At 54.9% G+C, this 14490-nt stretch overlaps 1 protein-coding gene across 3 annotated transcripts in view; it reads right to left on the reverse strand.

Annotated features, from left to right (window-relative positions):
* The window catches only part of LOC308492551 (transmembrane protein 132B), a 262945-nt gene extending 249379 nt beyond the window's left edge, over window positions 1-13566 (reverse strand). Inside the window, exon 1 of one of the 3 annotated variants that reach the window (XM_081037697.1) lies at window positions 13224-13566. In XM_081037697.1, the coding sequence (XP_080893823.1) occupies window positions 13224-13533 (310 nt within the window). In that variant the 5' untranslated portion in view covers window positions 13534-13566. Of the gene's footprint in view, window positions 1-12542; window positions 12960-13223 lie in introns of those variants that run through there. The other 2 variants (XM_081037698.1, XM_081037699.1) reach the window with 2 other exon arrangements.
* Window positions 13567-14490: the final 924 nt, after the last annotated feature.

Consider the following 14490-nt stretch of genomic DNA (forward strand, 5'->3'; position numbering starts at 1 on the left):
ACAAGCAAGGCCGACGTCTCCTCCCCCTGTACTTTTCCTCCTGAAATATGCAGACCCTCTCAACAGCTCAGCCCATAAATTTAGGAGAAAAACACTTAAACTGGGGCGGGCATGCGGGGTGGAGGGTGGAGGGATTAAAAAATATATCCTAAGAAAATAAAAATTTCATCATAAATTCATGGTGCTTTCCAAAGAGCCTTTCCCACTAGCAACAAACGTGCTTGTGCTAAGTGCTGCAGAGGCACAGATTGCAGAAATGGAGGGAGTCCCTTTTCTGAGACTGAAGCTCCCAGAATCTAGAGAAAAGCAGGGAGGAGATGGGCTGGCATTCCAAGTCACTCGGGAATCATCCACAGCTGGACCCACTGGGAACAGAACCGTGGGAAGGCAGCGTCCAGGAGCAGCCCCTCTTAGCAAGAGGCCTGGGTTCCAAGAACCGTCCCCTGTCATCCCCGTTTCGGTGTTAATGCCGCTTCCTCGGGGGTCAGTTCTTTCATCCATTATCACTCAATCACACCATTGCTTCCTTCCAATGTCTAGGGGTTCTGGCTGGTGCTGGCCTCTGTCCAGTGTTCCTGGTGGGTAGGATGGACATTTGCAAATCTTTCTGAATCCCCTTTCTATGTTTAGGGAACCCCCATCTTATGAGGCAGCAGGAAATCACTGAAATACACTGGGTAGTTCCATGCCATGGGCCACTGTGCAGCAATTCAAAAACATAGATACACAGAAGCCCCCAAAGACAACATGAATACGTATTTAAAACAAACTTAAAACTGAGTTATACGTATTTCCCACAGGGAAAAATACAGAGCAAATTGATAAGAGTGATTACCTTTTAGAAGGATATGAAATTATTCAAAAGAGTCTTCAGATTTCTCTGTAATGCTTTTTAAACCACTTTTATATATTTGATGGTATTAGGCATTCACCAAAGTGCTTTCATTTTTTTCCTGGTCCTCAGAAAAACTAGACTTCCACCTTAGGAGACTGAATGAAATCACACACACACACACACACACACACACACACACACACACACACTGTGATTATAGAAGGTCCTAATGTTTCACACTTTCTCTCCAAATGCTGTGCTGTCCTGGCTACGGTATTCATCACCAACTAACTAGCGTCCTCCCCCCCACCCCCTTTATCCACTCTCTCCTTCTATGGTAACAGAACTCCTGGTTTTTAGCAACCTAAAATGAAAGCTGCATTTGTCACATTCCCTTGCAGCTAGATGAGGCCATGTGACTTAGTCGTGGCCCATGGTACACAAGTGGAAGCGTCACTGGCTGCTTCTAGGATTCTTCCACGAAAGACAATCGAGGTTCATCCTTTACACTGTCTTCGTCTACACTGCCATCCTGGTGCCTGGAATGGAGATGAGTCGGCTGCACCTGTCACTGTCCTCTGGGACCGTGACGACAAACCCCACAACCTTGAAATGGTAGAAGGGAGTGAGGGTCCGTGAGGAGATTGTGGAGCAGAGTCAGCCTACAGTCCTGGGCTACCTGGCCCCAGAATCTGACTGGGGAGAGAAACAAACTGCTACTTTTTAAGCAACCACTATTTGAAGTCTCTGTCACTCACTGATAAGCCCGTTCTCAACAGGTGTGCTCATCACACCACATCCAGGCTTCCTTTCCCCCACTGAACCACCAAGCAGACCCCTCCCGGGTCACCTGAGTTCATGCACCTTAGCTCCCAGCACCAGCAAAGCACAGTAGCAAATTTAGGGGTTCTTCACTGAGGCATTCTCACCAGGCCCAACAGGGACCCTGAAACCCTAGAGGAAAGAGATGGGCTCTCTACTTTATAATCAGCATTATGGTGGCTCAAATACCTCCAACACTCCCGGCTCCCTCCCCACACCTTTCCCACCACCCACCAGCACCCCTTTACTCCTTCATTGAGGCTGGTAGTCCATCCATAACTTTTTCCACACTAGTAACATAAAAAACATGTGTGTCGGGGAGAGGGGGGTTAAGAAGTAGCACGGAGTGTTGGTTAAAACTACCTGGATGAAAACCCCAGCTCCAATATTCATTAGCTGTATAACCTGTTTAACCTCTCGGTGCCTCAATTTCCCCTTCTTTCAAATGGGTATTATCATAATAATAATGCCCACACACCCCCTAGGCTTGTTGAAAGTTGATATATGTAAAGTGCTTAGAAGTGTGACTGGCATATAGAAAGCATTATATAAATATTCGCTCTTTTATACACATAAGAGACTTTGATTGCTTGTTTCTGTGTTAATGGCGTTCAAAGTGGAAGTTACTCTGCTACTCACTTTCCTCACTTGACCACAAGCCATGGTCATCCCTCAGGACGGTGGACATAGGTCTGACCCATCCCTGTTAACAGCTGCATGGTACTCCAGCATGGAATCCTACCACTCGGTCAAGGATCACTCTACTGATGGGCAGTCGAGTTGTTTCTCTCTTTTCTCACTACAGACAATGCTGCGTCACATGTTCTTGAACCTACAACCTTGCCTAGCGGTGCTTCTATTTCCAGAAAATAGAGATTTCCCAGAAGTAGGTCTGCGGGGTCAAAGATTAAGTTCTCTTTTCATAGATATTAGCAGATGATATGCCAAATACTCCATATTTTCAACCAAAGCAACCAAAATAATGGTGAAACCACTGGCCTGGGGTTTCGGAGGTCTCATGCATGATACAAAAGCCCCAGGAATTTCAGCTGCAGCCCAGAAAGTACCCACAAAGGACGGGAAGGGTGAGTGTTGGCTCCCTGGGGGAGAGGCTCCAGGGTCGTCAATCCCACACGAGTGAGGGTGCTCCCAGCCCGGGGGTTCTCCCCACCTCACTTGGTAGGCTGTCCTAGTAACTTTTTCTTCCTTCTAATAGAAGCACCAGATTTTCCTTTGGGAAATATCCCTGCCTCTGTCTCTGGCAACGTGCTTCCAATTCCAGCTCCAGAGATGAGCCTCTGACTTAAATTTGGCTCAGATACAGGATTCCATCCCCACAGCCACAGTCCCTGGTGGAGGCATCAGCACACACCCAGTTAGCCCAGTAAAAGTTGGTCCAGGGATTCTTGCTGGAATAATTAGGAAAGACACATTCCATTTCAGTTGGCCAGAGGAAAGCCCGGAGCTGACTGCGGCCAATCCTGCATGAAATGAAGGGAGCCCACCTGAGAATTAGTTGAACATGGGGGGAAAAGGACCAAGAGACGAAATGAGAGAGCAGAAACTCTCATCAGGAGAGTGTTAAGCCCCTAGATCCACCTATGCCTGAAGCTGTCTTTTCCTTGAACTTCCCAGATCCAAGGACCAGTAAATTTTTGACCTTGTCCATTGCCACTGTGAGGACCCAGATTAATACCGCGACAGACCCTTGCAGTTGGTGCCTCTTCTCCATGAGTGCACCCAAAACCTTAGCATCGTAAACTTAAACTACCACAGACCAGGTTGAGACATAAAATAGAGAGGGCTATGTTCATCTTTAAAACAATCCAACAAGAAAACACATGAGGTCCTAAAAGAGAGCATTGATTAGTCATCCCGAATATAAAGTAACCAACCAGTGGGTTCCTTTAATACTAGCTCCTTCCAGCAGTATCCCTGCAAGGGGTCTCCTGAGCTGTGAGCCATCATTGAGCTTTGCCTACAGAGCAAAAATATATCTCACAGACACATGTGCTACTATTTTTAAAATGTTACATAAATGCTACTGTAATTACCAAAACCCACTTGTTCAAAAGCATTACTGAATTGATGGCAACTTTTGATCAATGTTTTTCTTGTTCAACCAAGAGATGCCAAACTCACAGTTCTCCTCATTCAGACAAGCTGGAAAATTATTTTTGACATTAAGAAGGGGCTCTTGTTCTTGACCACGAAAAGCTGTAAACACACATTTACAGAGTTTTCCAGGTTTGACCATTTAAGGCAAACGTTGCCTTTAAAAGGCCAGAGAGTAGGTCATTTATTATGCTTTGCAGGCCGTACGTCCTCTGTCACAACGACTCCCCTCTGCCATTGTTGTGAGAAAGCAGCCATAGACAATATGTGAACAAACAGGTGTAGCTGTGTTGCAATAAAACTTTATTTACACAAACAGGTGGAGGGCCGGATGTGGTCCATGGGCCATAGTTTGGTGATGCCCAGTTTAAGAGACACAGAAAATAATAAGCAACATGTCAGGAGCCCAGGCCAGCACAGGGTCAGATGGAATTTACACCTCTCTGAAATGTTGTGGAAGGAGACAGAGAAAATTGAATTTGATTGACGTACCTTTTCACTTACACGTCTACTAAATAAAGTACGTATACCTGTACTGTCAAACTAACAATCCACTGCCAGAATAATGACATCATGAACACAGAAAGAACGTTTTTCCTTTGAGTATTAGCGGTCCCAGCAGGAAAAATGGAAACCAGTTCCAACCCGACCTCCGCCAGTTGTGCTTCCAAAGGCACATAGTGTAACTGAGCTCTGGCTTCATGAACTGTGCTCACAGCACTACTCGTGCGCACCACCATTTATTGAGCGCTTAGATACGCTGGACACTGTGTAAGAAGCCTTTGGCATCTATCATCAAATTGGGTCCTCTTAGCTTTATTCTCGTTAATGACGTGTCATTACGTCCATCTCACAGGGGCAGGAACAGGCTATGACCCCAACCTTCTCCCCAGGGCTGTTGGGAAGCTCACCCAAAAGGTGAAACCCACGTCGCGGATGTAAGTTCTGTTTGTTAATTTCCTCATTCACAAACAGTGATTTGGCCCCAATTCCAAGTACAGTGACAGGCATATCATTGGCACCCAATACATACTTATTGAACGGATCAATCAATCAGCAAATCCTGTGGCTCCACTTTCAAACTACAGTCCCCATGTCACCCCTTCTCACGTCCTCTAGTCACACTGTGGCCCACACCGCCATCATCGCTCGCCTGGGCGACTGCAGTAGCCCCTCATGGGTCCCCCAGCTTCCGCTCCTGTGGGTCAGGGTAGAAGCCACAGTCCTCACAGGCTCTGGTCCCTGTCCCCTCATCTCCTGCTCTCCCCTCACTCACTCAGCCTTCACAGGCCTCCTTGGTGTCCTTGAACCTGCCAAGCACACTCCACCTCACGGCCTTTGCACTGGCTGTTCCCTCTGCCTGGGACACTGTTCCCCAAGAGAGCCACCTGGCTCACTCCCTCACCTCCTTAGGTCTTTGCTCAAATGTCACCTTCATGACCCCGCTTCTTAAAATTGCTAACCCCCCCCCATCCCGCGCTCCCACTCTGCTCCCACCTCACGGTTCCCTGCGGCACTTACTACTCTTTAGCTCCTGGTTTAATTCAGAAGCTGCCTCGCTCCACCTCGCTGCTAATCCCGCGAGGACAGGGACGTTTGCTGTCTAGTCCTTGCTGTGTTGCCAGCTCCTGTCCAATGCCTGTCACAGGACAGGTGCCGACAAAAATGACAGCGGGAACAGGAATGAAGACACGAGGCGGGTTGGGGTGGGGTTTCAAGGAAGAAGCTCAGCAGGGCGCGAATTCAAGGCCTGTTTTAGAGATGGGGAAACTGAGTCCCAGAGAGTTCAAGGGGCTAGACCAGTGCTCCCAGATCTCCCAATTTCTTGAGAGAAGCCAGAAACCTGGATACAGACATCTCCCCCTTTTAAAATCGCCGGCACCTAACAAGAAACACCTGTGGGACACATATGACCCAAGGGCAGCCAGAGGCTCTCCACTGACCTGGAAACGTCCCGATTCCCTGCCTTCCTGGAAGCAACGTTTTGGCAAAACGACATTTGCCATCCATACTAATGCCCCCCCACCACTCCCCCTCCCCATCTTGCTACTCGGAGCCGACTCTGGGAGAACAGGGCACCTCCCTCCTGCCTCCCATCCAGCCTCTTTTCCCGCAGCGCCCTCAGCCCTGCTGCCCTGGGCCCTGCTAACCTGGCCCCTCAGCGGCCCGGGAAAGCCAGTCGTGTGTAGCAGCAGATGGCATAACTGCAGAAGGGGAAAATACCAAGGCAAGGATATAACTACGTCAACAGCACACAACACGGAGAGACCCGGACAAACAAAGGGAGCCTCGGATGCCGAGACCCGGAGAGCAGGCAGAGCCAGCGGTCCTGAGCGCTGGCTGCAGCAGCAGCAGTGTTTTTATGTGTCCATTTGCTCTGGTGCCTGAAGAGCCCCGCTGGGAGGCATTCCGAGCGCAAAGCAGATATTAGGGACGTGTTATTTACTGAGTCACCCTTCCTAGGCAGCCATGATGAGTTAGGTCCCCCAATGGGTTAAGTTAGGTTAACACCCGCAAAACAGTCGGGCTCAGAAGCACTGGGCAATTCTAGAGACTCCATCACCCTAAGTAATAAAATACAGCAAATGAAATTGGACTCGATTGATTTTTTTATGTAACTATTTTGGGGCCGAAGAGTAAGGCGAGGGTATTAATCAGTGAAGGAGTCAGGTGTCTGGGAAGGGAGGCCAGAGCCCCCCGACTGCGGACCCTGGAGCTGTGGGCAAGAGGAGACATTGGAATCCAACCCCAAAGGACCTCGGCTCCTTTCGCTCCTGGAGCCTGGCAGAGTGGGCATCAGGGCCCATCCTGCACTGAGTGGGAAGACAAAACCTGAGTTCCTGGATGGGGAATAAAAGTGACAACGAGGGGCACTCCTTTATTTCTGTCTGCGGTGCCTGTCACCGCCTAACATTAAACTATGTATTTGTTTGTCCGTTGTTTTATTATTGTCTCGTTCTGCCAGAAATGACAGCTCCTCAGAATGAGGAGTACGTCGTCGCGTGTGTTCCCTGCTGTGTACCCAGTATTTATCACTGATCAACGTAAGTTTGTTGAATGAATAAATGAGTGGGTGACTAAGTGAGCGAGCTGGCATTGCTTGAGCACTCGCTGTGTGCCCGGCACTGTGCAAAGCACCTTGCAAGGATTCGCGTTCCTCCTGTCTGGAACGCGCTTCTCTATGTTGGCGCTTTCTGATCATTTAGGTCTCAGATGCAACCATTGCCGCCTTCTCCAAGAAGTCTTCCTGGATCACTCTCCATCGCATCACCTTGTATAGCATATGAGGAGCAGAAATTATTGCCTGGGACTTCCCTATCTATGTGTGTGTCTGCCTCTTGTCTCTCCTGGTCACACTTGAACCTGCCCTACACTGCAAACCCCTGAGGTCACAGGCACCTAAGCCTGACCAAAATACAGCATGAGGAAGTACCCTGGGGGCAGAAGAAACCAAAGTCAGGCACTGAGGGGAGGAGACCCTACCCTGCCAGTTATGGCTGTGCTGTCTTCAGCAGGTCCCTGCATTTTCCCAAGCCATGGTGCCCCCATGGAGGGACACACCCAAGCCCCTAACCTCTCCCTGGGCAGTTGCCCAAGAATCCAGAGAAATCCCGAAGTGAGACACCACTTGGGCAGCTGTGGCTGCTGCAGCAAGGAGCCCTCCCCTTCGTGCTGTCCTCCACCTGAGAAACCACAGGCCACGCCACACAGGCCCCTCACCTGTGGGTGTTCTCAACCTTGTGATGAGATCAGCAGTGGGGAGTTCGGGGCCTGCTGTAAGCTGAATGGGTGTGTCCCCTCAAAATCCGTCTGTTAAAACCTGACGCCCCAGGTGATGACGGTGGGTGGCGAGGCCCTTGGGAGGTCATGAGGTCATGAGGGTGGAACCATCACAATGACATTAGTGCCTTTATAAAGGCCCAGAGAGCCCCCTCGCGCATCCCGTCACATGAGGACACAGGGACACTGGGTTCTCACCAAAATGTGACCCTGCCAGGACCTCGGTCTTGGACTTCCCAGTCTCTAGAACTGAGAGAAATAAATGTCTGCTGTTTTTCTCAGCCACCCCACGTGTGGTATTCTGTTACAGCAGCATGGGTGAAGACAGGCTCCAGTCTCCACAGGGGCCAACTGAGTCTCACAGAGCTCAGGGGCCTTGACCAGGTCTCCCCACTTGTTGAGAGAAGCCAGGTATCTGCGTCCTGATACTGACATCTCCTACTCTTTAAAGGTTGGCAACTGAAGAGAGATGTGTGCAGGCCAGACATGGCCCAGAGGCCGCGGCAACCCTTCCCTGGCTGTCCATGCTGGCTCAGTTTCCCAAAATGCCAAGCCTCTCCCTGACATGCACCCAGGGCTTGTGACGGAGGGGGCTGACGTCAGAAGGCCCCAAATTCCCCAAAATGGGCTTTTAAAACAGACCCAACTCTGCCCTCAACTCGAGACATGTCCCTGAACTCTCTGGGCCCAAATTGGTCTCAAATCCAATACACTGAGCCACCAACGTGACTGCCCAGGGACATCGAGACGGTCGTGATTAAGAGCACGGACTCTAAGATGACACACCGTGGGTTCACATCCGTGTCCCAGCGCTTTGTGGCTGTGTGACCAACCGCACACACGTCACGGCACCTATCTGGGCCTCAGGTTCCTCATCTGCAAAAGGGGGCAAATACCAAATGGGGCAAGTCCTTACCCCACTGGGGCTGCCAAGGACTCAATGGAATAAAGTCTGTGTGCGACGGGCGTGGACCACACAGTCAGCTCTAGAGCTGGGCCAGAGGTACCCTGTCTCTGAGCCTGAGGTACCCTGACGTGGAGGAACCAGCCAGAGGCCAGAGGGAATGGAGGGGATGTCCGTCTGCCCAAAGCTTGTCCTTTGACGGAACCGTCTATTCCCTTGAGGGCACAGAATTGGAAGGATCCCTAGTTGCCTGCAGAGCTGACTCCAAACCGTTTGATTTCTATGGCTCTAAACTTCAGTTTACATTAATAGATGTATTAGTTGGAGAGAGAGACAGAGAGAGAGAAGGGAAGGGAAAGGGAAGGGAGGGGAAGGGGAGGGGAGGGAAGAGAGGAGAGGAGAGGAGAGGAGAGGAGAGGAGAGGAGAGGAGAGGAGAGGAGAGGAGAGGAGAGGAGAGGAGAGGAGAGGAGAGGAGGCAGAAACAAAGTAAAAGTCCCCTCAAAGGCCGGCACACAGGGACCCAATAGCCACCCAGCCCCTCAGAACGTGCGTGTGGCTTGTCCAGAAGCCTCTGCACACATTCCATGCACAGCCCAGCCCCTGGGCTGGGATCCTGACACTGTGGCCTCATGCACGTCACTTAGCAGCTCAGGACCTCAACAGCCTCCCCGGGAAACTGGGGACAGTGACAGCATCCACCTGCCAGGGAGGTGAGTGTTGCAGCGTGCTCACGGGAGGGTGCCCAAAATACTGGGAGAGACTTCAGAAGAGCCTGCTCCCATCATCACCCCATCCTCATCATCCTCATTGTGACGATTTGCTGCCTGTATTTTGGCCACACCAAGTGGCTGTCATTCTAGTGAACTTGGGCTCTGTAAACGGAGTCACAGTGCTCTAAAGGACCATGCAGGAGAACTTCCTCTACCAGGAAGTGTCCCCTGTGTACGGTGACAATGCCGTGGGTGAGGAGTTTTTTTAAAAAGAGAAAGTGTGTGAGCTCTGACACCCACTCAGTGTGACCCTGAGCAAGTCACTGCCCTGGCCCGAGCCTTCTTTGTCCCATCTGCAATGGGGGCTGATGGAGGAGATGCTCTAAGACACGGTTTTGCTCCCAAAGTCCACTCATTCACTCTGGGACCAGGTGGAGGCATCACTGTCCCCTGGAAGGCTGCCTGTGGTGCCAGTGTGCCTGCATCTCTCCATGGTGATGGGAGGCGACGCATTAGCTGAAGCCCATAGCTTCCAAGGGAAATGGACCTTCTCCATCCTCATTCACGTTTAGAGCCAGCAGAGAAGAAAGGAGCAGGAGGCTCATGGCGGAATAAGGTCCTTGGAAGGGCTTTGTGGGCCTAGAGGCCACCCGCCCAGACTTCACGCCAACAAACGAGGGGTTTCTTTTGCTCCCTTGGATCAAGGCAGCTGCCACACTCATTGTTGGCTCCAAGCATTGCAGCTCATGCAGAAGCCCCACGCCCCCCAAGTTCCCTGCATCCGGGGGAAGGGGGGAGGAGGGGGTAAAATGATTTACTCTGGGAACTTCCACCATACAGCCATTAAATCACTCAGGGGGGGCGACAGCATTTGCATACCACTGCCCCCGCCACCTCTCTGAAGAGCAACACCACACACAGGCAACCCCCCCAATCGCTATTGAAATGAGAAACATACCCCATGCCAAGGTGCCAGGCTAAGAGCCTCTCCTCCCTGAAGCCCTCCACCCCACTAGCAGGCTGTGCCACTCACAAGGCCCCTCTGTCAGGGGCTCTCCCCCCACTGTGATTTTATAGACCCCGAGCATAATGGGTCAATGATGCAAGGCTCGCCCATTTTCCCAGCAGGGACTGTAACAGCACCGCTAATTTGCAAAGCCATTGCAGGCACAAAAGTGGCTTGAATAATGGGGGCCCCTAGTCGCTAAACTGAGGGATTTCTGCTGACTCTTACCAAGTACAGTTCCATATGTTTAAGCGCTTGCAAGGCTGAAAGAAGTACACCCACCACACTCTTTACCATGGCAGCTACCCACGCAGGAGAGGGGGGAGAGGCACAGGCAGACAGTCCCTGGGTGTGATGGCAGAGTGTGGGTCCTTCCTCGCCTCTGAGCGCGTCCAGAGCCTCGGCCAAATGTGGTCAGCAAATCATGCCAGAAATTATCCCCCAAATCCAACCAGCTCTGAAGGAAGCCACAGTTAATTCCTGCAAACCTTGCAACCAACAGTAGGCAGCTAAGTACCTTTCAGGAATTTCAGCCTTGTTTTTTCCCAGCTCTCCCAACGGGCGCTAAATATAGAGTTATCAAACTGTCTCTTTATGTCCCTGACGGGGACTGGGGTAAGACAGACAAGTGCTTCCAAGGACCTGGTGATGGCATGGGGGCTGTGCGCACGAGCTGCCCAACAGGGCGGCATGGCCAGAAGCAGGGCAGCCGCAGGTTTCAGGGTTGGCACACCTTCCTTCCCAGAGCCAGGCCTCCCAGAGCCAGGCACAAGCTCTCCCATTGCTCGAGGAGGCCGTGGGGGTGGGGGGGGTCACCATGTTCTCCCACAAAGCAGCAGGCAGGTACCGTCCCTGAGAAATCCAACATTCGCTTATGAGCACATCCAGGCAAACACTGACCCCCGTGGAGACACAAAATAGAGAGAAAACTGCAATTTTCAAGTCCGAGGGACTGTGCTTTTTTGGGAACAGGTCCCAGCGCTGCAGCGAAAAGGAAACAGCCTGGACCCCAGCAACAGCCCCTCTAATGTACCACAGAGGAACGTGGAGGGGGAACACAGCTATCAGAGCTGTTTATTCACCCAGCAGATTGAAGATTCAGCCACACGCTAAGCCCGACACCATTCTCCAGACGGAGCCAAAGCTGAATGCCGATGGATATCTCTGACAGAAGGTTTTCTCGGAGTCTAAGGTTTTATTAAACAGTTTGGGTCACATGAGGGCATCTCAAAGGAAGACAGCCTTTACTTTCTCCATGCAAGTACATCACACATTAAGTTAGCATACAAGGTTCCGAGGCACGGAAAGCTGAAAAGTTAAAGTTGTCTTTTCCTACTGCATTCAGAGAGTCTGTGTGGTTGGTTTGTTAAGAACATGAGAAGAAAATCTCTAAAGCCAAAGCTCCCTGCTCCTAAACCACGGGTCCTGATTTTAAGAGGTCTGGAGAACGGAGCTCTCCAAACGCACATGAATGTCGCTGGTGACTGCTGGCGGTTCCTCAGAGCCTGTAGGATTTTCTCCACTGCTCCCGGGTGGGGGGAGGGGAAGAATTGGCATTTTAGGATCAGCTTCTTCTGGAACCAACATGTAGCCACACCAAGGTGGTAGAACGCTTTCCCAACTCCAGCGGAGACGGAAAGCACCTGACTATTTGGCCTTTCCCACTCACTAGGTTTTGGCGACCGCCGCGCGGTTGCCGGCAGGAGGACCAGCTCCCCGGTACCAGGCAATGGCCCCGAGCATCGCCACGTTCCGGAGGCCGGGAGCGCCAGGGGCTGTGTCGCCGCCTTGGGGTCAGGGCGCTGGGGCGGCGGGATTCGGGAGGTGAGCAGCGGCTGCGCCTTGGCCAGAGGGAGGCCACTTGGGGAGGGGGCACCTCGGAGGGGCAGGGACGTAAACGCAGAGGGTGCCGCGGGGCGCGCAGGGCTGGGGACCTGCCAGACTGCGCAGACAGAAACCACCGGAGGGTGGGGGCCGCGCAGGTGTCCCGGGAAGTCACGGCCCTGGGTCCGCGGGCGCCGGGAAACCGGAGAGGGGCCACCGACGCCCCGCCACAGCAAAGCCCCGCGAGAAGCAGGGCTTGGGGATGGCGCCCGAGGCGCGGCGGAGAGGGGGCCAGATTCCGGAGGCGCGCCCCCCCCCGCCCCGAGAGGCTCGCGCCTCGCGTGTTGCCCCCGCGCGCCCTGCAGGGACCCGCGCGGAGCTGGGGCGGAAAGCGGGCGGTCTGGCGCCGGGGACCCCGCGGCTCCCAGGGTCTCCCCGGATCTGGCCAAGTTCGGGCTCAGGGACGCGAGGAGGTGGCCGCCCGGCGCCGGAGCCAAGTTCGCGCGGCGGCCGGGGTCGGGGCTGGGGCCCCGCGCACGCCTTACCTGGGCACCGGAGCGCGGTCAGCGCCAGCAGCAGCGCGAGCCGCGGCGCCCGGCCCGGGGGCGGCATGGTCCTCTGCGCGGTGGGCGCGGCGGGGCTGCTCGGGTCGCGCCCGGCCGGCCCGCGGCTACACTCGGGCGCCGGGCATGGCTCGCGCTCCCGGCGCCGCTCCCCGGACGCAGGCGGGCGGCGCTTCCCGGGCGGCGCGCTCTCGGGGCTCGGCCGGGCCGGAGCGGGGCGGGGAGGGGCGGGGAGGGGAGGGGCGGGGAGGGGAGGGCCCGCGCTCAGCGCCCCGCGTCCTCGCCCGCCGCCCCGCACTTGGCCGGAGTTGCGTGGCCCCCCCCGCCGCCGCGGCTCCCGCGCCCTCGCGCCCGTGCCATCCCGGGGGCGCCGCCGCCTCTGCCCGCGCCAGCTGCCGGCCGCCCCTGAGCCCGCGAGCGAGCGAGCGACGGAGCAGGGGAGCGGGCGGGCGGGCGGGCGCCGGGCGGAGGGAGGCGGGAGGGCGGGGCGGGCGGCGGGGGAGGGGCGCCGGGGGGCCGGGCGGCTGGCGGCCGCCCCGCCATAGGCGCCGGGACGTGCCACTCCTCGGCGTCCCGGGGGCGGGCGCCGGGCCGCAGAGGCCTGGGGACACCTGCGGGGGTGGGCGAGGCGAGGGGACGCGGGCCGCTGGAGGGGTGGCCTACCGGGTAAGGGGCGTCCTCGGGTGAGGCGCTGGGAGTTCCCAAGGTCGGGGCTGAGGGTCGCAGGCGGGGGTCCTCGGCCTGAGGCGGCGAGGTCTGGAGAGGGGGTGTCGCGGGCGTAGGGACGCGAGGCTGCGCGCAGACAGGAGGTCCCAGGGTGGGTTTGGCCCGGCCCGCTGTGCTGTGGGGGAGGGGACGGCAGGCTGGCGTCCGGGAGTCGGGGTACCTGCGGACTCTCCACGGGGCGCAGCCTGGGGCCGGGGTGCGGTGGAGCGCTGGCGGGGCGCAGCCGCGGCTCCTGAAACAGATCCATGGCGTCTCAGGGATGGATGTCTACGCAGGCGGGAGGCAGGGATCCTCGAGAACCCTTATTTACCAGAGCGACAGGACGCACCTTTCCACTTCCCACCCGCAGGACAGTGCGCCGGCAGCGCGGGGGCGCGGGCCAGAGCCGGCCAGGCAGTGACCACCGGGGAATACCGGACGTGGAGAGGGGGACGGGGTGGTCAGATTCTTCCAGCCAGGGGCAGGGCCTCAGCGGGGGTCACAGTACCTATTATCCAGAAGTCCTAGATCCCCCTGATCGCCGCACCCCCGCCCCTACAACCAGGGCAAGGCAACCAGGGTGGGAAAATGGATGGATCTGCTGGGCGCACGTGGGGGCTCCACCAGCAGTCCTCAGAAACCTTGAAAGTGCCCCACCCAGCTGGAGAAGCAGGGAGCCTGCTGGGGCGCGGGGCACTCTGCGGTGGAGTCCTTGCTCTGCCCCAACCCCCGTCAAACCAGCCACTGGCTCCAGTGTCCCCGTTTGCCATGAAAAAGTGGGTCAAACTCTTTGGAAACGGTCAATAAGGCAGCGTGGGGTGACGCACAGACAGACATGGGAGGACTTCTGCCTCCTGGTGTCTTGGCTCAGAGTCCCTGCTCTGATACTCTCTGATTTTAACCTCTCAAGCCTCAGTTTCCCCAACTGAGACGTGGAAGCCATTGCCGTGTCCCAGATAACCCCTGACCAATGAAGCAAGAGCTCATTTAAAGGAGTCCGTTGTCGACATTATTACTCTCATCCTTATGGTCATTATTATTATGTGTTTGATTTTCCTCTGCGGGCCCAGTGCTCACATCAGAACAATCCTCCGCCCCTCCCAGCTGGCGAAGGGGATGGGGGGGGGGACAGGGCACCTGCTTCATTAGTACAGACAAGCTCATTAGCAGACGCAGCACTCAGCTCTTCTTAGATAAAAGAAGAAAGAGCTAGGGGCAGGCACTG

This window comes from Rhinolophus hipposideros (assembly GCF_964194185.1).
Source record: "Rhinolophus hipposideros genome assembly, chromosome: 24".
In the NCBI taxonomy this organism is placed as follows: Eukaryota; Metazoa; Chordata; class Mammalia; order Chiroptera; family Rhinolophidae; genus Rhinolophus; species Rhinolophus hipposideros.